At 35.5% G+C, this 27,500-nt stretch overlaps 1 protein-coding gene across 3 annotated transcripts in view; it reads right to left on the bottom strand.

The window, feature by feature from the left end:
• The window catches only part of LOC135221049 (zwei Ig domain protein zig-8-like), a 79,059-nt gene that overhangs the window by 1,386 nt on the left and 50,173 nt on the right, over positions 1–27,500 (bottom strand). For 2 of the 3 annotated variants that reach the window (XR_010315859.1, XR_010315861.1), the window contains 8 exons: positions 25,164–25,288; positions 15,714–15,803; positions 9,662–9,739; positions 6,283–6,415; positions 5,685–5,812; positions 2,815–2,983; positions 1,810–2,038; positions 963–1,041 (listed from right to left, as the gene is read on the bottom strand). Coding sequence is in view for 1 of the 3 variants with exons in the window: in XM_064258784.1 (XP_064114854.1) it covers positions 1,818–2,038; positions 2,815–2,983; positions 5,685–5,812; positions 6,283–6,415; positions 9,662–9,739; positions 15,714–15,803; positions 25,164–25,288 (944 nt within the window). In the remaining 2 variants the exon portion in view is untranslated. Of the gene's footprint in view, positions 1,042–1,809; positions 2,039–2,814; positions 2,984–5,684; positions 5,813–6,282; positions 6,416–9,661; positions 9,740–15,713; positions 15,804–25,163; positions 25,289–27,500 lie in introns of all 3 variants that reach the window. The other variant, XM_064258784.1, reaches the window with a different exon arrangement.

The following is a 27,500-nucleotide window of genomic DNA, read 5'->3' as shown; positions in this document are numbered from 1 at the left end:
AAAAGCATAGAAAGAATTCCTTGCTCTCTAAGACACGTCGTAATAGTTGTCACAGATCCGCTGCAGTTTCATGGCAAGAATGGGTAGTAATGCTACCAAAACAGCTCTCCTCGTATTTTAATAATTTACTTACATACTTATCCATTCATTTGATAATCTAATATGTTTTTCGCATCTAATAACTGATCTCTTTTCTCTGTATTTCCCGTTACCACCTATTACTTATTTCGAATGAACATCATACACTTTGGAAGCTTGAATTTCAAGTCGACTACCCTTGTTGGCTTGTTCTGCATGAATAGGCTTCATCTTCTGAATAATAATAATAATAATAATAATAATAATAATAATAATAATAATAATAATAATAATAATAATAATAAGTATTATTGAAAGATATTACCGCATCAGCTGCATTTAACTTGTTTTCTCTCTGCTGTTATGACGTGATTCAAGGTACGCGTCAATGTTGGGTTTAGTCGACTAAACCGAACATTGACTTGTACATTGATTTATTTATTTATTTCCTTTCTGTAATAAATTTCAATGCAACAATATCCTTGAAATTGACTCCTCCTGAGAGTCACGTCGGCGCAACACTCGCCAGTTGTAATGGCAGGGAGGAAACAGTTGTTAGAAAAATAGCGAAGACTATTTAGAAGTTGAATGCAACTGATGCAGCAATATCTTTCAATAATACTTGTTTAAAAGAGGGTTTCCTTCCAATAAATAATAATAATAATAATAATAATAATAATAATAATAATAATAATAATAATAATAATAATAATAATAATAATAATTAATATTAATTGAAAATGTTTGCACATGTAAAGGTGACGTCCCTTGGCTAGAGTAAATTCTCACAGGAAATATATGCAAATCCTAAAACCAAGTTTTGTACCGACAACGAACTTCAACGGCTTTACAAAATGGATGGGTAAATGATATGAAATACCTACCTTGCTTGGAAGCCACAATTTATTCTATGGCAATGCTTGCCTCCATTGGTCCCCCGTAGGTCGCATCCACATAAACATGCTGAAATATTTTATATATGATTGCGTAAAGTAATATAATAGTAATAATAATAATAACAGTTCATAAACACTTTCCCGTTTCTACGACGTAAGATACAATGCACACTGCTAGAATACGTTTTTAGAGGAAAGACTCCGTGTCGTTGAGAAAAAATTTTAAAAAACAACTTACAGACGACTTCAATTATCTTTTGGCAAGGATTTTCAAACTCATAATCAATAAGGAAATTTATAATCTGCTCTTTCGTTTCCTAACAGGTGACCCAAGTTACTGTAACACGCTAGGTACAATAGTAACTTCAAGTGTAATGAATCATCTTTTTCAATACTTGTATTACGAAGATATCCTTCGGAATTCTTTCTTTTCCCAGGGAGTTTTTTTTTTTTCAAATCTTTTTATTAATAAATAATGCTCGAGATTTCCTAACATTTACAGTTTACAACAGGTTCTAAAATAATATCATTTACAAAAATATTCGTATATATTAATAACTAACACAGCTTATTTTTTAGATATGGTGTTCGTAATTTTAAGCATGTAACATTTCACTGATGGATTAAGAATAATGTTATTTTCATAAATATTCTTGAATATTAACAACTAGCAGAACTTGTCTTTATGGTATAGTGCTCCTAATTTTAAACATTTTACATTTTACAAGATCTAGAACAATGTTATTTGCACAAATACTCTGAAATATTATGGACAATGCATAGTGAAATTCTTTCTGTACAATACATTCGCCAGACAGCGAATGATTCACCATACCTCTACATCTAAGTAGGCAACGGAGCAAGAGGTAGAAAATTAACCCAGCCGCTCTCTGACGAAAAGGACGAGACGAAGAGAATAACAGAAACGCATATAGAAGACCAGGCGATAATGTGGCTGGGCAGCCCTGCCCAAGATGCCCAGATGGCAGCTATTAGGACCAACTCCAGGGTCTGCGGACGACCCCCGATTCCTGCGCTGCCCTGCATGGCCGCCTGGTGCTCTCCTGGGGAGGGGAGGGGAGTGGAAGCAAGGGTCCTTTGTAATCCAGTCTTTTGTTATGTATATATATATATATATATATATATATATATATATATATATATATATATATATATGTATGTATGTGTATATATATATATATATATGTATATATATATATATATGTATATATAATATATACTATATATATATATATATATATATATATATATATATATATATATATATATATTAGGCCATGATTTATAATTCAATATGTATAAAACACATACATATACATATTAAGAATGAATATTATATTATATATATGTATATATATTATATATGTACTATATATCTATATATATATATATCTTATATATATATATATATATAGATAAGATATGGTATATTGAATTACAGGATGAAAAGGTGCTGGATGAAAGCTGAGACTAAAACATCGTTGGAAAACTTGGCTTATTTTCTCCTTACTACAATAACCAATTTTTAAATTGATTTAACTTTATACATAGTTCTCATTCTTAACAATTGGACATTATACATGGTGGAAGCATTTGAATTACATAGTGTTCTTATTGAGTTCTTCCAAGTGAATGTTCAGCTTGTAATTTGTAATAAGCAACCAACCATTATATCTTTAAAAAAAATGTTCAAATTTAACAGTGTAACATATTTCACCATCCGAAAAATAAATACCTTTAAGAAATCACTCAATTTAGGTTTTCTACTGAAAAATATGATGTCATTTTTTTTTCTGATAATTGTTCTGATGATAATTACCGTGAAGGACGTGCACCCTCGTCGTGGCAGGATCGGCGCCCTTGGGTTTGCAGGTATAGTTGCCAGCATCCGCCAGCGTCGCCTTCTGGATGAGGAGGGCGGACCGCGTCACCTCCCCGGACTCCGTCAGCACCGTCACGCCCCCGCGCGCCGAGTTGTAGTGGACTTCCTGAAGGCGTGACGGTAAATGAGAGCGTTGTTCATGTCATGATGAATGGTTCATCTCCTACTAATAGAAGCATAGTAAGTGTTGCTTTTCTTATTCAATTTTTTTTTTATAATATTGTTAATTCTCCAAACATTTCAACACATTTTTTTCTGTTTGTTAATTTATTGATTTATTCTTTTTAATAAGTGGTCTCTCTTCTTTCTGTATTTCCTTTTACCTCGTCTTACTTCTTCCTAATGAACACTATACTATTTGGAAGCTGGAATTTCAAGTCAATGGCTCCTTTGGTGGGATTGTTCCATATGAGTAGGTTTCATCTTTTGAATAATAATAATAATAATAATAATAATAATAATAATAATAATAATAATAATAATAATAATAATAATAATAATAATAATAATAATAATAATAATAATTAGTAAAATACGCCAAAATATTTTTCAAATGGACCCACCAATAATTTATCAGGCTATGATAAATATTCAAAAGCATGGTCCTCTGGAATTTGTTACCTAAAATTTGATGCCATTGTCAATATGGGTAAAACACAATAATGAAAAATTGTCTTTGATGGTAACAAATTAAAAGAATACAACAAAGAACCGTCCAAAAGGACCCACCAGCCCAAACTTACAGCGTCAAAAACATAATCCTCCCGGTTTTGTTACCTAACGTAATTCCCGTTCTAGCGATAATACATTTCCCTCGTCTATACAAAGATGTGTTTATGGATGAATACGATTTCCTGATGTAGATGTTATATTTACTTGTCTTACGAAAATTCAGTCACTAATTTACAGCAATTCTAACTTAGCTTCTATAGTGGAAGTAAGCCTCGCAAAATGTTTTATTATACTACATTGTTTTTCAGTTTTTTTCCTCTTCATAAATGATTTGATGTAACGTGTACCTCTATGCTCAGCGCACACATGTGCACATGAAGAGTACACATAAATGTGCCTGGACACTATATATTATGCATACACACACACACACACACACACACACACACACATATATATATATTATATATATATATATATATATATATATATATATATATGTGTGTGTATGTATGTATGTGTATATATATATATATGTATGTGTGTATGTGTGATATATATATACATATATATATATATATATATATATATATATATATATATATATATATATATATATATATATAGAGAGAGAGAGAGGAGAGGAGAGAGACGAGAGGAGATAAGCAAAAATTTCTCTGACCAGTAAACAGTAGACCAAAAAAGGAAAAGAAAAAAAACAATGAAAAAAAAAAACATTTCATTTTCCCTCCAACTGCGATGATTCCCCTTAAACGCGCGAGAGCAGCATCTCATGATGCTCTGAATTAGGACGGATAAACTTGCAAAGCACATGCAACTAAAATGTGGGGATTCTGATGCGGATTTCTCCCTTGAAAACTTGAGAACGGGACGTTAGAATGAAATGAAATACTGTGCATAAAGATGAGCCTGCTCTCTCTCTCTCTCTCTCTCTCTCTCTCTCTCTCTCTCTCTCACTGTATGGCTTAGAAACACGACGATTGCGAGGACAACTAATAGAAACATTTAAAATACTGAAAGGCATAACAAAAGCAGACAGAAACCTATTTACATAAAACGAAAACCTGACAAGAAACAATGGATGGGAACTAGAACTGAAGAGATACAACACATCCCATTGTGGGAACTTCTTTACATACATGATAATGTGACACGTGGAATAAACTGACGCCAGAAGTTGTAAACAGCAACAGTGTGAAAAGAAAGTTTAAAAGAAAGCTAAACAAAATCATTAGGACACCGTGAATACACAGTAAAGCCTTCTACAGATAAGTGAGCACTCGAGGTCTCCTCGGATGGACTAACAAGTCTTTGAGACATCCTAATCCTTGTAACTCTCTCTCTCTCTCTCTCTCTCTCTCTCTCTCTCTCTCTCTCTCTCTCCATATCTGTGCATTGTTGTGGAGGAATGTATATAAAGAATACAAAAAACTGTAATTTTGCACTTCTTTGCTATGAGGAAATGTTTGAACAGTGCAATACTGCATTTAATTAAATACAGCAAAACAACAGGAGTACCTACTACAGTACTAATCATAATTTATGTAAATTATATCAAAATAAAACCACAGTACGAGCAGCACATAGTTAAAAGAATTTTCCAGTTATAAAAGCTAAGCTGTTTCTTTTACTTGTGCATTAAAATATAGAGATATTACCTAAGCGGTGTTCCCTGCCTTCACAAAGGAGGATGACTATCTTAACAAAAGATAGTCTAAACCAACTTAACAAAAGTTGGGTTAGATTCGTTTATTTTATAGAAATACCTAGTGTTACTTTATGAAATACACCGACCTCAAAAGCTCGATAAAGTGCCTGCGAGCTGAAAGAAATAGAAAAATCAATGTATAAATAGATAGAGCTTATTCTCACAAGTTGCTAGCTAAGAAAACACAGAATTTTCGTTTACGCGGGTGCTATAGAGAAAAAAAAATATTACTGTAACCTAAGGCGATAGCCCGCGTTCACATAAGGAAGGCTGACTATGTTTGGTTAGGTAGCTATGCGTTACACGGACTCTTTGTGTTACTACCTTTAAATGCACTAACCCCAGAGGCTGGACAGTATCCATGCGACCTGAAGAAAAACAAAGGACAAACAGAGCTTCCACTCACCTTTCCTTTATGCAACCAGACGAGCGTGTGTGGGGAGCGCGCGTGGTACAGAACCAGACAAGTGAGGTTGATGGTAGAACCCAAGTTTATGTGTAGGTCCTCTCCTCCGAGGATCTCAGTTCGCGGTTCTGTTTCGGGTCGAAATGGACACTGAGCAATTCAGGCAATGTTTGACTGTTGTGGTCAAGATAGATTTTGTTATCATAAGTGATAGTCTTAAAATACATTTACTCTTGGTGACACTTTCTTTATAAAGTGGTCGTGTATAAACACATCTTTTTACTTCTTAAATAAATTCGCAGGACGCAACATTACTTTGACGGTTGTGTTCAAGACAGGTTTTATTATTATGTGACAGCCTTTAAATCCATTTAATATTGGTGACACATTCATTATAAAGTTACAAAGATTAAGCACATTTTTTTTTTTTAGGTAAATACGTTGAACGAGAAACTTTATGAAATTACTTTTATATTAGGTTTTCAAAGAAAATACACCTGTCAGGTAACTGATCAGCTTGCATTATTTATATAATGCCATGAAGCGATGCTGATTCAATAAGAAACACCAACGAAGAAAATAGAAATTAAGAGCTTACCCATGATGTGTAATGTGACGAAGTGGCTGGTGGGCGGAGTCGTGCCGATTTGACATTCGTAAACACCTCTGTCACGTGACTGCACTGAAACGATCAGCAGCACCCAGTCTCCCGTGGAAGGTTCATACATGGCCTAAAAGCAAAGTGCAATCGTGATGGTAATGATAATAAGAGATCTCTATAACCAAAATGATATAGATGAGGATGCATGATCACATGACATCTTGAAATAACCGCAATGCCCTCTAACCTCTCAAGGTCTCGAAACTTTGGAAACACTTGTCACTTCTAAGCCTAAGATCTAGATGAGGAAAGTAATGAAAGCTATTCTGACGCCCGACCGAGATTCGAACTCGAGTCCGGGGTGACAGAACGAGGTAACGATAATTACCTGGCCATGGAGAGAGGCCAGTGGAAGAAAGAATTAAAATTTTCCTTTTAATTTTTTTTAATGAAGGCCACCGGTAAAATGTTATTTCGAATATCTTTGATGGTAGTTTATATGTATTATAGAATAAGACATTTGTAGAAAATTACAGAGAATATGCAAATGAAGGTAAAATAATGTTCTGCGACACTGAATATTCACTAGCTTTATTAATACGACTAAAAATTTTTATTGACTTCTTTAATTATGCTGATTATGGCACTAACCAAAAATTACATAGTTACCTTTGTTTTGTCTATTTGAGAAAAGAAATGCCAACGGCAAGAAAAGTCATGAAAAAAGAGGTAACTAATTTCCACACAAGAATTCTTGCCACCAACTTTTCACCGCGAAAGTAATTTGAAAAGTGCGACCATATTTAGTGCTATATAATACCACTCTCCCGATTTCCTCTGGAGACAACTTCCCCCATCCTCACCACCACCCCCCCCCCCCGCCCCCCCCCCCCCGCCCCCTCCCCGCCCTAAATATAAAAAGCATAGAGAAATGCAAACGGCATCACGAGGTGCAAGAAATAAATAAGAAACATTGTACCTCCAAAAGAGAATATATATATACAATTTCCTTGTTTACATCTCAAGGTTAAAACTTTGATGTACAGAAAAGAAATCAAGCAAATGCAACACGACACGTGCATTATTATTCCCTGTAAATATGTAATTATTAATACGACTTTCCTTCATTAATATTGACGCTTCTCTGTTACTTGATTTTAAATGATAAAGCCAGTTATGTCCTGAGCGTCATAATCGTTCTTAATTGACCTTATGAATATTAAGGAACATAGTATAATTTATGCATGGACTCGTAACGGGTCATCTGCCGGATGAATAATGAAGAAATTATGAAAAATGAATACAACGCTATCGCTAATGCATGCATTCCTTCTATTAGCATATTCATCGGTCACAACGTTTGGGTCTCTTTTGTCCGTCCGTCTGACTGTCTGAAGGGAGAATGCTTATATATATAGTGTATATATATATAATATATATATATATATATATATATATATATATATATATATGTGTGTGTATATGTATATATATATATATATATATATATATATATATATATATATATATATATATATATATATATGTACATATATATATATATATATATATATATATATATATATATATGTATGTATGTATGTATGCATGTATGTAATGGTATGTAGTATGTATGTAAGTATATATTTATAAATATATATATATATATATAATATAATATATATATATATATATTATTTATAATATATATAATAATATATATCTATATATTAATTGATATGTATATGGTTAAAAAAAACTGGTTAAAAAAATCAGAGCCGTAATGGAAAAAGTAAGTTCCAGAAAACATTGACATAAAAGAAATACAATGAAATTTGTTCGGGAATATTTAGGTTCATTTGAATAAACGCTTTTGCAATACATTTACTCTCCAATCTGAACCAGGACGATAACTTGAGAAAAAGCGACTACAATTCCCCTGTTTTGGGCGAAAGGAACCGAAAAGCGACTGTGGAAGCGTTGGCCGGATCATATGTTTAAAGTTATTGGAGCATAATGGCTTTGGTATCCGCGGAGCGTGTGAGCGTGTGCGTGATAGAGGTGACTGCTTAACGTCGCGTAAGGGAGTTTGAATTGCCGTCAATAAGCTTTCTCTGGATGAATACGAAGCAGCGGGTTTTCCTGTGGACGCTTTCGCCTCGAATATAAAGACAATTAAATGTATTGAATCACTCAATCTTTCCTCACATTTGCATTTGATTCTTTGGCTGAAACTTGAATGTGGGAGTGACTGCCGATGCGTTTTCTTAAGGAACCACCCATTAATATGAGAAACAATTAATTGGATGTTCACATGTATGTATATGTATATAGTATATATATATATATATATATATATATATATATATATATGTGTGTGTGTGTGTGTGTGTGTGTGTGTGTGTATATTTGTATATATGTAGTATATACATAGTATTTTATTTATATTCATAAATAATATATATATATATATACTTTATACATATATATATATATATAGATATATATATATATATATAACCCACACAAGCTAAGTGTGAGATGATACAAGCATTTAACAATAAAAAAATATCGAACCCCATTTTCCATGCTAGCACAAGGCTGGCTTAATCTTACTAATACTACCCATTTAACAGTTTGTAGAGGAATTTCACATTCCTTTGGAGTGCTGTCTTCCTGTGAAACTAAAATGCCAAGCTCCACCCGTCTTTGACAACTACCAGCTAAGCAGTTTATTACTCATTAAATATCTGAACATCACCCTCTTCCTTTAATTTCCTTTCATTTTCATTTTGAGAAATGCAAGTCTTTTTTTATTCCTCACTACGATACGATTGATAAAACTGGGATCTCTAAACAAATTTGAGTGAAAATTAAGATACTTTACTCGCAATCGTATTTTCTTATTATCATTTCTACCTAGTTTCAATAAATCTTTTTAAACTAAGAATATCTGACAAATCATTTCTGAAAAATGTTTTTCTACAACCTGGCTTGTACGTAATGGTGCCAAAGATCAGTTATTACTCACGCCAAATTTATCAAGGTATTTAACAATACAGGATTTTAACAATAATAATCACAATAATAATGCCACGAAAGTGATGGGTGTAATAATTATGATGATAAAACAAAATTGCTTAGTAATTCGAACGTTTTTACCACGCCAACTACGGTTAATCGCAACCATAAGATAAAATAATTAAAGGCAGAATAACTTAAGACAAAATGTTCTATTTCTTCCATATTTAAAACGTTCTACAAAACAGCCACGACATCATGAATAATGTTACGCCTACTTATATAATTGCCCCTACTGATACCTGAAACGATTATTACACACAAACAATTTATTGCATTACAAAATATCTTTTACCTGAAATCTCTGGTCAGAAGTGTATGTATACTGGTCGACTGTCAACAGATGCAGGTCCCGATGACGAATCCATGAGACCTTCAAGAATATAAAGACAATTTAAATGTATTGAATCACTCAATCTTTCGTCACATTTGCATGTAATTTGTGAAGAAAGAAGCTTTCGAAATATACATTAACATAAAACTATTTTTCAACCATAAAATAATCTTTTTATTTACTTTGTTTTGAAACGCCAAGGTGAACTATAATAGAACTCAGAATATATTGCACGGTAATGGTAAATTACACTAAAAAAAGACATATTCTGATAATAATTGACTATGAAAAAGAGAGACAATGTTGCCTTGGTGTTTCGTCACTACAAAATGCTATAGAGGTCTGGACTGGGTGTTTCAATATGGCCGCCAGAGGTCACAGGTCGGCAGGGAGATCGCCACTCCATGTAATTAACCCCTCATGTTATAGTCATAAGGCTTTAGATCTTCTTTCCCACCGGTATCCCTACACTGCAAGGCAGCAGTTTTCACAGTTATTGACGGTGGGCATAGCCTTTTACTGAAAAGTAAGACAGCAAGGCAGCAGTTTCCACAGTTATTGACGGTGGGCATAGCCTTTTACTAAAAAGTAAGACTGCAAGGCAGCAGTTTCCACAGTTATTGGCGGTGGGCATAGCCTTTGGCAGAAAAGTCTACCTGCAAGGCAGCAGTTTCCACAGTTATTGACGGTGGGCATAGCCTTTGACAAAAAATGTCCACCTGCAAGGCAGCAGTTTCCACAGTTATTGGCGGTGGGCCTAGCCTGTGACAGAAAAAGTCCACCTGCAAGGCAGCAGTTTCCACAGTTATTGACGGTGGGCATAGCCTGTGACAGAAAAAGTCCACCTGCAAGGCAGCAGTTTCCACAGTTATTGATGGTGGGCATAGCCTTTAAAAATGTCCACCTGCAAGGCAGCAGTTTCCACAGTTATTGATGGTGGGCATAGCCTTTAAAAATGTCCACCTGCAAGGCAGCAGTTTCCACAGTTATTGACGGTGGGCATAGCCTTTGACAAAAAATGTCCACCTGCAAGGCAGCAGTTTCCACAGTTATTGGCGGTGGGCCTAGCCTGTGAAAGAAATAGTCCACCTGCAAGGCAGCAGTTTCCACAGTTATTGACGGTGGGCATAGCCTGTGACAGAAAAAGTCCACCTGCAAGGCAGCAGTTTCCACAGTTATTGATGGTGGGACTAGCCTTTGACAAAAAAAATCCACCTGCAAGGCCGCAGTTTCCACAGTTATTGATGGTGGGACTAGCCTTTGACAAAAAAAATCCACCTGCAAGGCAGCAGTTTCCGCAGTTATTGATGGTGGGCATAGCCTGTGACAGAAAAAGTCCACCTGCAAGGCAGCAGTTTCCGCAGTTATTGATGGTGGGCATAGCCTTTGACAAAAAAGTCCACCTGCAAGGCAGCAGTTTCCGCAGTTATTGATGGTGGGCATAGCCTTTGGCAAAAAAGTCCACCTGCAAGGCAGCAGTTTCCGCAGTTATTGATGGTGGGCATAGCCTTTGACAAAAAAGTCCACCAGCAAGGCAGCAGTTTCCGCAGTTATTGATGGTGGGCATAGCCTTTGGCAAAAAAAGTCCACCTGCAAGGCAGCAGTTTCCGCAGTTATTGATGGTGGGCATAGCCTTTGACAAAAAAGTCCAGCTGCTTGCAGGCAGCAGTCCAGCTGCAAGGCAAGCAGTTTTCCGCAGTTATTGTGGGGTGGGCATAGCCCTTTGACAAAAAAGTTCCACCCTGCAAAGGACGTCAGTTTTCCCGCAGTTTATTGATGGTGGGTCATAGCCTTTGGACAAAAAAAAGTGTCCAAGCTGCAAGGCGAGAGCTTTCCGCAGTTATTGATGGTTGGGTGTCCTAGCCGTTTGACAAAAAAAGTCCAGCCTGCAATGGCAGCAGTTTCGCCAAGTTATTGATGGTTGGGCATAGTCCTTTCTTGACCAAAAAAAAGTTCCAGCCTGCAAGGCAGCAAGTTTTCGCAGTTATTGCTGGTGGCCTAGCCTTTGATAAAAAAAGTTCCACCTGCAAGGCATGCCAGTTTTCCCGCGTTTATTGATGGTGGGCCATAAGCCTTTGTGGTGCAAAAAAAGTCACCTGCAAGGCAGGCAGTTTCCGCAGTTATTGGGGGGGGGGATGTTGGGCCATAGCCTTTGAACAAAAAAAGTTCCAGCTGCAAGGCAGCAGTTTCCGCAGTTATTGATGGTGGGCATAGCCCTTTGGACAAAAAAAGTCCACCTGCCAAGGCAGCAGTTTCCGCAGTATTGATGGTGGGTCATAGCCTTTGACAAAAAAAAGTCCAGCCTGCAAGGCAAGCAGGTTTCCGCAGTTATTGAATGGTGGGCATAGCCTTTGACAAAAAAATCCCCTGTCCAACCTGGGCCAAGGCAGCAGTTTCCGCAGTTATTGATGGGGGTGGGCATAAGCCTTTGACAAAAAAAGTCCCCCACTGCAAAGGCAGCAGTTTTCCGCAGTTGTATTGATGGTGGGCCATCGCCCTTTGACAAAAAAAGTCCCACCTGCAAGGCAGCAGTTTCCGCAGTTATTGATGGTGGGCAATAAGAGACCCTTTGACAAAAAAACGTCCACCTGCTAAGGCAGCGTTTCCGCAGTTATTGATGGTGGGCTAGCCTTTGGTAAAAAAGGGGGGTCCACCTGCAGGGCCAGAGTTTCCGCAGTTAAAAAATTGAGGTGGCCTAGCCTTTGACAAAAAAAGGTCCCACCTGCAAGGGCAGCAGTTTCCGCAGTTATTGATGGGTGGGCCTAGCCGTTTGACAAAAAAAGTCCAAGCCTGCAAAGGTCAGCAGTTTCCGCAGTTAATTGATGGGTGGGCCATAAGCCTTTGCAAAAAAGTCCACCTGCAAGGCAAAAAAGCAGTTTCCGCATTTAAGTGATGGTGGGCATAGCCTTTGAACAAACAAGGTCCACTGCAAGCAGCAGTTTCCGCAGTTTATTGATGGTTGGGCATAAGCCGTTGGACAAAAAAAAGTCCACCTGCAAGGCAGCAGTTCCGCGTATGATTGGTGCGGCATTAGACTTTGACAAAAAAAAGTCCACCTGCAAGGCAGCAGTTTCCGCAGTTATTGATGGTGGGCATAGCCTTTGACAAAAAAAGTCCACCTGCAAGGCAGCAGTTTCCGCAGTTATTGATGGTGGGCATAGCCTTTGACAAAAAAAGTCCACCTGCAAGGCAGCAGTTTCCGCGTTATTGATTGGTGGGCATAGCCTTTGGACAAAAAAAGTCCACCCTGGCAAGGCAGCAGTTTCCGGGCAGTTAGTTGATGGTGGGCATGCCTTTTGACAAAAAAGTCCACCTGCAACGGCAGCAGTTTCCACAGTTATTGATGGTGGCCATAGCCTTTGACAAAAAATGTCCACCTGCAAGGCAGCAGTTTCCACAGTTATTGATGGTGGGCATAGCCTTTGACAAAAAAGTCCACCTGCAAGGCAGCAGTTTCCACAGTTATTGATGGTGGGCATAGCCTTTGACAAAAAACAGTCCCCACCTCCAAAGGCAGCAGTTTCCAGTTATTGATGGTGGGCATAGCCTTTGACAAAAAAGTCCACCTGCAAGGCAGCAGTTTCCACCAGTTATTGATGGTGTGCCTAAGCCTTTGATAAAAAAAGTTCCACCTTCAAAGGCAGCGAGTTTCCACAGTTATTGTGATGGTGGGAAGCCTTTGACAAAAATGTCACCTGCAAGGCGCAGTTTCCACAGTTATTGATGGGTGGGCATAGCCTTTGACAAAAAAAGTACACCTGCAAGGCAGGCAGATTTTTCCACAGTTTATTGATGGTGGGCCATAAGCCGTTTTGACAAAAAAGTCCACCGCAAGGCATTCAGTTTTCCACAGGTTATTGATGGTGGGCCTAGCCTTTGACAAAAAAGTTCACCTCTAAGGCAGCAGTTTCCGCAATTGGTGGTGGGTATAGCCTTTGGCAAAAAAGTCCAGCTGCAAGGCAGCAGTTTCCGCAGTTATTGATGGTGGGCATAGCCTTTGACAAAAAAAGTCCACCTTCAAGGCAGCAGTTTCCACAGTTATTGATGGTGGGCATAGCCTTTGACAAAAAAGTCCACCTCCAAGGCAGCAGTTTCCGCAATTGATGGTGGGTATAGCCTTTGGCAAAAAAGTCCAGCTGCAAGGCAGCAGTTTCCGCAGTTATTGATGGTGGGCATAGCCTTTGACAAAAAAAAGTCCACCTGCAAGGCAGCAGTTTCCACAGTTATTGATGGTGGGCATAGCCTTTGACAAAAAAGTCCACCTCCAAGGCAGCAGTTTCCGCAATTGATGGTGGGTATAGCCTTTGGCAAAAAAGTCCAGCTGCCAGGCAGCAGTTTCCGCAGTTATTGATGGTGGGTATAGCCTTTGGCAAAAAAGTCCAGCTGCAAGGCAGCAGTTTCTGCAGTTATTGATGGTGGGCATAGCCTTTGACAAAAAAAGTCCACCTGCAAGGCAGCAGTTTCCGCAGTTATTGATGGTGGGCCTAGCCTTTGACAATAAAGTGCACCTGCAAGGCAGCAGTTTCCACATTTATTGGCGGTGGGCCTAGCCTTTTACTAAAAAATTAGGATGGCAAGGCAGTAGCTGTCATTTTAGTCGTCTTTTACGTCACGCAGGACCTACGGTGGTAGTATACCTCTACCACAGGGTGGGATCATCAAGCGTTAGATCTTCATTTTCAGAGATATAATGATGGCTGTGCATTAAAAACCTAATCAAATTAGTTGCAGGATAACATAGAGGATAGAGGACATGACAGGTTAACTAGTGGAAAGACAGAGAAACAAGTCAATTACCAATTCGTGGTCATGAATAAAACGAGAGTATAGCATATCATGCATAATGAAGCCAAAGTAAAAAGGGATTTTTTGAGTCAACTATCCTGAAGGGATACGTAGTGAAAATATTGAATGTGATTAAAAGTGAAAAATAACAAAAATAAAAAATAAATAAGTACAATGCGACCTTCAGCTTATTCGGGACGCGTGCAAGATTTTCAACCGACGCATAAGTTGCAAATATTATATTCCTAACTGAACGTGACGTGGTTTTCGTAATTAATACTCACAATTAGAACTACTCATACTAACAACAAGGATCAAATAAAAAGGACATAAATTAAACACGTTCACATATTCTCAGTTATAAGCGGAAACTCAAAATAATTGAACAGAAACGTAGCCTCTAAATTCAATACATTAAATAAATTAAAACATGCTGAAATCTATGGAACATTAGCCTATTGTTTTACCAAAGACAGTAAAGAAAAATATGCTATATTTTTTTAATAGAAATGATTTTCTCTACTGTTTAATATGCACATTATTTATTTTGTACATTTTCATTCCAATAGATAAATCATAAATATCCTATCCTAAAATTCTTGTACCTTTAATTCAATATGAAACAACTTTCCTATCCCCCAACAACAACAAAGTAGTTTGTAGGGTGCAAGCGAAAATTGGAGCAGCTGAAACGAACTTTATCGCCGTCTTCTGTAGTCAACGTCATAAGATATTCATTACAGAAAATGGGGAACATAGAAATTTGTTGACTCATGTTTATACTATCCCTTGCAACAATGGGATTGCCTAACATTCTCATACTTTTTTCTTTGGGCACACGCTCTCTCTCTCTCTCTCTCTCTCTCTCTCTCTCTCTCTCTCTCTCTCTCTCTCTTCTTCTTCTTCTTCTTCTTCTTCTTCTTCTTCCCCACCGTTATCCCTACATTAAGGGGTCGGTTGCCTGATGCGCCTTCTATCAAAGGCATCATCCTCCACCAAACCTTTTGTCTCCATATCGTCCTTCTCTTTATCTCGCCACCTAATTCTCTCTCTCCCTCTCGATCTTCTTCCTCTAACAGCTCCCAAGCCCTCTTCACTCCTTCTTCGTCATCCGTCCTCAACACAAATGCCCATACCATCTCAATTATAACTCTCTTTTGACCTCTGTAATCTTGACAAAGCCTGCCCTTCTCTCTCTCTCTCTCTCTCCCCTCCCTCTCTAACTTACCGTTTTATTACCTCGATCCAAAACTCGGCACCGTAAAGAAGCTGTCCTGCCCAGCACCGTAGACACGTTTCCCGAGTGGAGGGTATCCACCTGAAAGTGAAAAACATGAAATATTAGAAGGCCGAAATAAAAAACAGATTTTTTTAATACTTTCTCTGGATCTTCCCTAGATAGTGACCCACAAGGTGTTTCGGGGGTCGTTATCTGGGACTAATATTTCTCGGGGTTCATTATCTTTATGATATTTACAGTCGTTTGTTTATGTTTTCACGGTCACTCCCAACGAGCATGAACTAAACATGAGGCTTCCCATAATATAGTTAGTGGAATCTGATACGAAGAACCTCTTTAGATATGACCTTTTTTTTAATGCTTTACCTCCATGAATAGACTTGTCAATGAGCTCGTATTCACCATGCAGCACCATGTTTTGACCAAGCCTCGTTTATCGTAGAATTTCCATACTCTTACATTTTGAAATGTGGCAGGAACTCGTATGGATGTTATCCTTGCGACAGGGGCCTAAACACTTGTTTAGACAATTGTCTGACTCTACCTTTGTTATAGAGTGGACTCTCCTAGCATAAATATTTGTTAATAGAGCCATTCAACTCAGTGCAAACATGCCCCTTTTTTTTATATTCACATCTTTTGTTATCCGTTTTCTTCTCAGGAGATCCGTTTTCATTTCAAGAGATCCCTCCTGTCCAATGAGGCTTTACCTGACTTTCCATATCTCGCACCGTAACCTTCATTCTTGTTTACTTCATCAAAGGGATCTGTGTTTAATATATAACCATCGCAACCACAGCTAGGCTCATGGATATTGAATCTCGCTTGTTGAATGATATACAGTTGAAATAGTTATTACTACGTTCACTCGACATTTGTTACTTAATTCAAAGGTTCATATATATAGGTATATATATATATATATATATATATATATATAATATATATATGTGTGTGTGTGTAATATATATATATATATATATATATATATATATATATATATATATATATATATATATATATATATATATATATATATATATTCATAACTTCAGGAAAGCCGAAGACACATGAAGAGTTAAAAGGGTTTATTCGCTAAGAAACGTTTCGCACAAGGAACTTTGTGCATCATCAGTCTGTTAAAAATAAAAGTACATTTTAAATTAATAAAAAGCAAAATACAAATAAAATTATAACAATCTAAATTTTAAATTTAAAAATTATAATTTAAAAATTAGCATAATTCAAAGTTAAAAGTGAAATAAGAACATTAAAAGTGAAATAAGAACATTAAAACACGACTACTAAAACACCAACCATTCGCTAAGAAAGGAGGAGAGAGAATGACTAGAAATGAGATTGAGGTCAGAAAGAAGACTATGCCAGGTATAGCGGAGACGATGAACTACCGCTATTCATGAGGGAACAAGTCTTTTGATAAATAATGACTCGAGTGTTGTTAAATACTCAGAGTCCTTATTGTAACCTAAAATGGAGAAGTGCTGTTTCTTGACTTCGATCTTACATTTGATGGCATGATTTTTGATATTTGAATGCTCTGGTCTACTTAATCTCTGGCCAGTTCTAAAACTACACCCCATGTGGCTGCAATATCGCATTTGCAACAGCCTCTTGGTAGATCCAACGTAAATACCAGGACATCCTGGGCACGTAAATTTATACACAACATTAGACCTCATAAAAGGCTGCAGACGATCTTTAAAGCAGAACAGGGAGCCAATTTTACTCGGGTTATTTGATATTAATTTTAAATTTAAACATGGAATTTCACCTTCAATGATTTGAGTAAGTTTCTTTGACAGTTTCAGGTTGGAAATATAAGGAATCGAGGCATACATGAGTTTCTTTGGAACGTCAACAATCGGTGGTACTGGTTTCAGATATTTAGTTAAAATTTTGTTAATTATTTTCTGAACTAAGTCTTTGGGATATGAATTTTGTTGGAAAAAAGATAGTAAAAATTCTATTTCCCTATGAAAAATGTCCCAACTCGAAGAGTACTTCAGGGCTCTATGAACTAAAGTGGAGATAGTGTTAAGTTTAAAACTTCTTTGGCAGGAGCTGTAAAAATTATTGGATCTACCAAGAGGCTGTTGCAAATGCGATATTGCAGCCACATGGGGTGTAGTTTTAGAACTGGCCAGAGATTAAGTAGACCAGAGCATTCAAATATCAAAAATCATGCCATCAAATGTAAGATCGAAGTCAAGAAACAGCACTTCTCCATTTTAGGTTACAATAAGGACTCTGAGTATTTAACAACACTCGAGTCATTATTTATCAAAAGACTTGTTCCCTCATTGAATAGCGGTAGTTCATCGTCTCCGCTATACCTGGCATAGTCTTCTTTCTGACCTCAATCTCATTTCTAGTCATTCTCTCTCCTCCTTTCTTAGCGAATGGTTGGTGTTTTAGTAGTCGTGTTTTAATGTTCTTATTTCACTTTTAATGTTCTTATTTCACTTTTAACTTTGAATTATGCTAATTTCTAAATTATAATTTTTAAATTTAAAATTTTAGATTGTAATTTTTATTTGTATTTTGCTTTTATTAATTAAAATTTAAAATGTACTTTTATTTTTAACAGACTGATGATGCACAAAGTTCCTTGTGCGAAACGTTTCTTAGCGAATAAACCCTTTTAACTCTTCATGTGTCTTCGGCTTTCCTGAAGTTATGGATGTATATGGAAGTTCCTGCATATCCTATATTATATATATTATTATATATATATATATATATATATATATATAGTATATATATATATATATATATATGTGTGTGTGTGTGTGTGTGTGTGTGTGTGTGTGTGTGTGGTAGTCTAATCTTAGATGATAAACCCAAAGAAATATCATTCTTAGACAATGATCCCAGACATTGTTGGTGTCTATATATATATATATATATATATATATATATATATATATATATATATATATGTGTGTGTGTGTGTGTGTGTGTGTGTGTGTGTGTGTGTGTATATTTGTGTGTCAAAGAGAATCTCCATACGTGGGTGTGCTCTTTAAACCATAGATAAGTAGATAGAGAGAGAGAGAGAGAGAGAGAGAGAGAGAGAGAGGAGAGAGAGAGAGAGAGAGAGGTCCCTTGCATTTACATATAAAGAGATGAGAGGAGGGTTAAGCTTCAGGCTTAAACGTGTTTCATCTATTTTGTAAACATTCCCCCTTTAGAAATTACGGAATTAACATTTCATACACTGCCACTTGTGCTTCTCAATAGGATTTTGTTACAGAATGGCTCCTCCAACATCCGAGGGTACAAGTGACTTATTTTTTCTCAGAATCTCTTATTATTTGAAGAGTATATTCACTGACCTTGTCTCAGAGGTCTACGAAAGGTTGGAGGATATTATGTACTACCTTTATTACTTCATTTCAGTATTTATATATTCTTACGCATGAGGTCATTTCATATATAAAATTCTAGGAATTTTTACAGCAAATGTAAATCGATTTTAATTCAGATATTCTCATTTATTCGTGTTTTACCCTACATTAGTAGTAAACTACCTTCCGATCGGTTTTCATCAAGGTGTTGTTCTTAAATTATAAATATTCTTTTATAATTCTTTATTTTTTTCATGTTTAATGGTAGTATTATTTGCCGATGTTTCCAATGTTAAACCGTGTCAAAAATATCTATATAAACTGGAAGAGAAAGAAACATTTACAAAGAAAACCTAAAACAAACTTTCCAATATTTTTCATACCAAGACGTCAGCACTTCTGAAAATCAAGTGGACCACCAGAGGAAAGAAAAGACAATACTCGATCGAGGAGTCAAAAATATTACATTATACGGTTTTTTCTTTTCGAGAAATTTCATTTCGTTCGTCCCTTCCACGGAAAATTGGCTGGATGCCGACTCCAGCATTTCTTGAAAATACCAACTTGTCATTGTCTAGGAAATCGTTTTCCTTCGTTTTGTCTTCTTTCGTTTTTTAATTTATTTTTTTTAGTCTAGCAATTATTAGAAAGATAAATTGGGTCTAACGCTTATTAGAAAGATAAATTCAGTAGCAATTTATCGCCATTCATATTATCCCCCGTTAACTTTAAAATGATTGAACGTATAGTACATGCACCAAGGAGACGTTTTATTTCACACTTATCTATTTTCGTGTATTTTTGTTGACTTGTAATGACCAAATATGAGATTTACTGTAAGTGAAAAGGAAATGACCCAGTCAGGAAATATAACTATAGTAGATTCTCATCAACCGTGCATCCGATGTCCAGGTCCGTCACTTACAACGCTCTTGAGTGGCTGTTGATAAGCCATTCACAGGGCTGGAAACTCTCAGTATCTCGAGAGAGTTCCCAGAGGTAGGATGTATGTTCCACTTCTCTTGAGGGATACGTCTTTCAAAAGTATCCCTCAGGAAAGGTAGAACACACATCCTGCCTATGTGAACTCTCTCGAGAGAGAGACTGAGAGTTTCCAGCCCTGTGATTGGCTTATCAACAGCCAATCAGGAGCGTCGTAAGGGACGGGCCTCGACGTCAGATGCACGGTTAATGTGAATCTACTATAGTTTCAGAGAGAAAGTGCGTGTAGCCAAGTTGTTTGCAAAAAAAAAAAAAAAAAATTATTTTAGATGAATATCAGTGTGACTGGACGTTGGTTCATATGGGTATGTGTAAGTGTATGTAGCTGATCATGGTTGGAGGAAAGAAATGAGACTCAAAGTGGACGGAATGAGGAATATGTCTTTAAAAACAAACTTTAAGAAAAGATGGGTAAGAAGCTTATCGATGAGAGTAAAAGTTGAAATTTCTGAAAGTATGGTTATACCAATTCTCCTTCAAAAGAGAATTTTATGTATCATATGAAGACGTAAAATGTTGCAAACTGTGAAAAAATGAAAATTAGGTTCATGCACATGGAGAGAATGGAGATTGATGATTACGTAAAAAATATTGATAACGTAAGGAATATGTCTTTAAAATCAATGTAAAGAAAAGATGAGTAACAGGCGTATCAAAAATAGTAAGAGTTAGAATTGTTGAAAATATTATTATGCCAATTCTCCTCCAAAAATGTTTAATGTAAATGAGAGAGAAGGGTAAATAAACTGTTTGCAAAGTATATATATCGTAAAAAGAGTTCAAATGTTGCCATCTGTCGCTGTAAAAGAAGACTTAACAAATGAATATTGGGGATGGGTCGAACAGGCGGAGAGAACGGAGATTGACAATTATTAAGTGAGAAATAATATTTATAACACGGATTTTTTTTTTTTTTTTTTTTTTTTTTTTTTTTTTTTTAGGGAAACAGGAGACAGATATATAGCTCACAGGAAGTACGAAATATAGTTAGAGTGCATAGCGGGTGCTGGTTGGGACGGCTGATGCATTGCTAATGAGCTTTTAATGTGGGGCTGTGACGCATCTGATTTTGTGGAAGCTTCCTCTATGGGAGCTCCGTCAATGATTCAGTAGTTAAAGTAGGAATGTGATAGCAACTACATATGTGTTTGATCCGGAGCTTAGGTCACTTCCTGGCGATAGATGCTGACTATTAGTTTACACACAAACACACACACACACATATATGTATACATATATATATCATATATTTATATATATATTTATATTATATATAAATATGTGTATATATATGGATATATATATAATTATATAATCTATATATATATATATATATATATATATCATACTATAGTTTAACTGCAGATTCTAAATCTCGGTTCTTCTATTTCAAAAGGCAGCAATGGATCGTGCGTCTAAGACACTGGCAACATCCAACATCCATTTCCTCTCACTCCAACACTAACAACGCCATCCCCCACCCCCTCTCTCTATCGTCTCTCTCTCTCTCTCTCTCTCTCGTCTCTCTCTCTCTCTCTCTCTCTCTCCATAACACACCCCCTCCCTCCATTATCTAAGGCCATTAAATCAGACACGTGAACTTACAAAAATAACATTTATTTAAGAGCAAAGTATTAGCTAAATAAACTCAGGTTCTTAACAAAACGATTAAATGATAGGTTGAACTTAGATAACCCCCTCCATATTCCTCCTACAATAACCCAACATTATCTTAGTCATAAAACTGGAAAAGTCACAACAGTCCATAGTAACACCATGACACATTATTTAAGTTCCCATATCAATTAAGTCAGTTCCCCTTGTCTCAGATCAGTTCCCCTTTCTCAGAATCGCCTGTTAGAAGACAGGAGAACACCTCGATAAGCACAAGATTATAAATCAAAATCAAAATATCATATGAAATAGAACATCTTTGAAATGAATATTCAAAGTACAGACAAGCCACACTTTTGGCTGAAAATAAGTATGCTTACCCATTCAACGCAGTATTCACAACACTTTTTGCAAAAAGTACTTTTGCAGAAGCCATCTTGGCTTCTGCTGCCTCTGTAAGGATCTCTCACCTTGGTAATCCTACATCTCATATGTAGGGAAAAAGCTTGCACACACGCACAAACTCACACACATTGTTCACACCCAGGTTACTGCCTAGAACCAGTTTCACAAGTCACCTCTGCAAACGCCCGAAGCAACAGGACATCGCACTGACCTGCTAAGACAGCAACTTTGATATCACGCCACCCTAAAAGACACATCAGCATTCCCTAAGCTTGTCACCTCGAGCACTGTCTCCAAGGAGAAGCTAAATCGATGACTTCTACATTCTAAGAAAGTCACAGCATCTCACATTATAACTGTGTTAAACATATTGTCTTCATACATCCCTCTTTTTATGTAACATATATATAATATACGTGTGTGTGTGTGTGTGTGTGTGCAATTCTGCGTCTGTTTTTGATGGAAAACTACACTAGATGTCTTTGACTATGACTATGAAGGAACAACGAAAGTTTTCAGAAAGGTTTGATTAACTGAAACTTCAAAAGAAGTGCGCAGTTCCATAGTTTTCTTTGTTTTATTATGGCACCAGAGAAGTAAATATGCTCTCTCTCTCTCTCTCTCTCTCTCTCTCTCTCTCTCTCTCTCTCTCTCTCTCTCTCTCCTGTGCATCAGTCATAATTGGTCCTAAGAAATTGAAGCTACTATCGTTTTCAAATAAAAAGAATCAATTACGGTATATAAGTTAGCGATTTTTTAAAAAATCATGTTTTCAATGCAATTCTCAGATGCACAACAAAAGTATTATTAAATGGTGTTTCAGATATTCAAGTGAATACGTTTGCTACTATTTACTGATCAAGGATTATGTGAACATTGCTCGAAAACAATTAATCGAAAACAATTATTCGAAAACAGTTATTCGAAAAACAATTATTCGAATGGAAAATTGTTCGAAAGAAAGTTAACCGAAGCTGAGTTTTTTAGTCGATATATATATATATATATATATATATATATATATATATATATATATATATATATATATATATATACATGCACATATATATCTATATATATATATATATATATATATATATATATATATATATATATATATATATATTCATAGGAGTGCCACGGTAATGATTACATTAGTTAAGTTGCCATCACTAAAAAAACATTGAGAACTACTGCCTCAACAAGAATCGAGTTCTTGCAGAAATAAGAGAAATAAAAATTCCTAAGGAAAAGGGACCGAATAACCTCAAACTCACCAGATTTTACCAGAAAACAGAATACTAAAGATATAAGAAATAAATTCTAAGAGCAACGGCGATCTTAGTATACTGAGGAAGACACTTCAATTATTTTCAGGAAATGGGGATTCTAAGTTCGTTTTGTTATGCATTAAGGCAATAAGGCTTCTATCTCAACGGGAATAAGGAGGCTGCTATTCTTAGCGAAGAGTAGAACGCACCAACTTGAGATATTCCAGGGCTAAGAATGATAATGGGACTTCACCACTGACATAATATTTTTTGAAAAGGTCCAAATAGGAAATATTCGTAGGGGAATATTGTATAGTATAGCTTATGCATTTTGTGCTAAAAGATGAGAATCCTAGGATACTTGTGACACCCCACTGGATCGTAATGTTTACAAATTTGTAAAAGCGGAAAGCTGTGAACCATTTGCTGCACAAGTTTTCCTCGTCCTTAAATTATACAGAAGAAGTTGCGTAAAATTAGTGAATCATTGAAATTAGTTTCATACTCTCAAAATAATTATAATACGATAAGCTTGCCGTCAAAGATATTGTAATCTCAAAACCAATGCTTAACGTAAAAGTGAAATTCGTATTGGATTTGTGGTTTGAGCTCGACAACTATACAAGGTCTTTCTTGCACCAGATCCACGTTGGTACGCTGGTATAGTGGTTAGTGCCGTGGTATGCCACTCAGATGTCGCGGGTTCGCGTCTCCCCAAGACCGATGAAAAATCACTGCCTTCGTATCATGGTCAGTTACTGCTGCAGTGTTAGGTCTGCGGTGGGAGGTTGAAACCAACATTCTTTGGAAGCTTGAATTTCAAGTCAATGGCCCCTGTGTGCTTATTCCATGTGAATAGGTTTCATCTACTGAAATGATTATAATAATAATCTTTCATTCACTAACTAGTTCTAATGGGCCTTCAAGCTTGACAAATACTCTGGTTCATATCTCTGGGTATGAATTTCTAAGAGCAAAATGCCTGTAATTAATAACAATAAGATCTGTTAGGGACTATCTTTTTTTAGCTATTATAGTGACTTTATGACTTTATTATGCATTTATATTTATCATTCAGTGTCATATTTGTAAGCGAATAAAATAGAGTCATTCATCACAAACATATAATCACCAAAATTTCTTCCATTATGGTGTGTGTGCATCTGAGTACTAATGTATTGGGGGTCATATAAAGTACTTCATAATCAGTATGAAATTTATAACCTGACATACGTACTTATATATATATATATATATATATATATATATATATATATATATATATATATATATATATATATATATATATTATGTGTGTGTGTGTGTGTGTAGAATCTACTGGTCATTTTTGCCAGGTACATATATAACTGTAATAGCCGCAATGCCCTGTTAACTTTTCAAATTCTTTGCTCTTATTTGGATACGCTTGTCACTGCAAAGCCTTGAGCTCCAATTTCAAAGAAGTTTGAAGAAATCGTGTGTGTGTGTGTGTATATATATATTATATATATATATATATATATATATATATATATATATATAAGTGTGAGTGTGTGTGTGTATTCAAATAGACAACTACATATTGTAATAAGAAAAATCGGACGTGTATAAGTGTTTGTGGGTGTCTTTGCATAGGTGGGGCGTGATGTCATTCATAAAAATATCTTCATTGAAACGAAACAGAGAGCAGAGCATATGATGAAAAAATATCTGAACCTTTTGGGCTGCTCTCAACCTTACTCGAGTGGAACGAATAAGTATGACTTGGAACAACTCACCCTCGGCCCCTTGCGAACAGGCTCCACGGGGTCGGAGGTCTCCAGCTCATTGCTTCTTTTCGATAACGACATCTTGTTCAGCTCCTGACCTGTGTCGGTCACTGGGGCTACGGATGACGACACAACTGTGGAGAAAGAGATAACGTTCAGTTAAAAGATATCACGAAAAAAATAACGTTAGATTAAAAGATATAACCAACAAATAACATTTCATTAAAAGGTCTCACCAAAAACAATAAAGTTTATTTAAAAGATATTACGGGAAAATAACGTTCATTTAAAAGATATCACGAAAAGATAGCATTCGGTTAAAAGATATAACCAACAAGTAACATTTAACTAAAAAGTCTCACCAAAAACAATAAAGTTTATTGAAAGATATCACGTTCAAATAACGTTCAATTAAAATATATAAAAAAATAACGTTCATAAAATAAATCACGAACAAGATAACGTTCAATTAAAAGATATAACCAACAAATAACATTTAATTAAAACATATTACCAAAAACAATAGTTTATTTGAAAGATATTACGAAAAATGAAATAACGTTCATTTGAAATATGTCACAAAAAATAACGTTCAATTAAATGATATCACGAAAAAAATAACGTTCAATTAAATGATATCACGAAAAAAATAACGTTCAGTTAAAAGATATCAAGATCAAAACGTTCAAACCAACAAATAACATTTAATTAAATGACATCACCAAAAACAATGCATAAATCAAAGGCATCACCAAAAAACAACGTATAATTAAAAGATATCACAAAAACAATAAAGTTTATGTGAAAAGTATCACAAAAAAGCATTCAATTAAAAATAATCACGAAAAAATAACGTTCTATTAAAAAATATGACGAAAAATTACCTTTCAGTTAAAATATATCACGAAAATGTAACTTTACAGTGAATATATCACGAAAAAAACGTTCTATTAAAAGATATCATGAAAAAAAATAAAGTCCAATTAAAAGATATCACAGAAATTATAACGTTTAATCAAATGATATCACCAAACATTGGTAGCTAGTCTAATATAATGTAAAATAAATGTGTATTTTTAGCAGATAGTTCTTGGTTTTAAAATAGAATTAAATTCAGTATGAAAAACTAATTATCATTAGAATTGGAGTCAGTATAAAAAGCCAATAATATTGTCATACAAGGCAAAATTAATGTTTACATTTTCGGTGATTAAAACACAGGCAGTTAGTCGACCATCTCTGGCTGACTGCGTTTGCACTTGCCATATTTCTCTTTGAACTCGCTACGTAAAGTTGCTTTTTGTACTGGAATATTTTTTTTATGAAATTGTACATTGAATAGATACAATATATCACAGCATGTTAAAAAAAAAAAAAGTGAAATATCAAGATGGAGAGCCGAATATATCCAAAGACAAAATTGTTCGGAATATAACCAAAGACAAAATGACCAGACATATATACAATACAGTTTAATACCGTTTTTAATTATTTTTATACCAGTTATTTGAAAAATAGGACGCACTTTAAATCTAAATAGTTTCAGTTTCTGACAGGATATTAAAAAGAGAAAGTAAAATGTAAAGACCTGCCATAAATAACGCAATTTTCTTGGCAGTATCTGGAGTTTGATGATTACCTTCTTCATTACATATCATTCATTTCCTTATATTTACTGATTTGTATACGTCTATAATATTTTGTACTATTTAGTAGCAACTATCAAGTAAAATTTCCTTTGGGTGTAAGTTATTCCCAACGTATAGTGAATTCGATGCTAAGTGGTATTTGCGAGTTAATATTTATGATATATATATATATATATATGTGTGTGTGTGTGTGTTTGTATGTTTGTGTTTGTGTGTATGTATAATGATATATATATATATATATATATATATATATATATATATATATATATATTATAATATATATACATATACATATATATTTATATATATATATATATTATATATATATATATATATATATATATATATATATACTCACACATATGAGAGAGAGAGAGAGAGAGAGAGAGAGAGAGAGAGAGAGAGAGAGATCACAACTGTAGTGAAAAACATTGTTCTCTGGACATTCTGTGTTAGGGTATTTCGATAAATGTCAAAGTTGTTCATGCATATATAGTGAAAAATATGATATGTTGAGCCTGGGGGATTTGACAGTGGATAACATGATAACAGATGTGTTTTGCCGGGTAGGGGTGAGTGGCGCAGTGGACAAACGAGTTGGACCTTGTAAACTGCCCATGAACCTTCTGTGTGGTTTTCTTCACAAGGGCCTGCACGTGGGAAGACGTTCATAGGTAAGTGTGTCGGAAATCAA

The sequence above is a fragment of the Macrobrachium nipponense genome, chromosome 2 (assembly GCF_015104395.2).
Source record: "Macrobrachium nipponense isolate FS-2020 chromosome 2, ASM1510439v2, whole genome shotgun sequence".
NCBI lineage: Eukaryota > Metazoa > Arthropoda > Malacostraca > Decapoda > Palaemonidae > Macrobrachium > Macrobrachium nipponense.
This window is presented reverse-complemented; position numbering and strand designations above follow the sequence as displayed.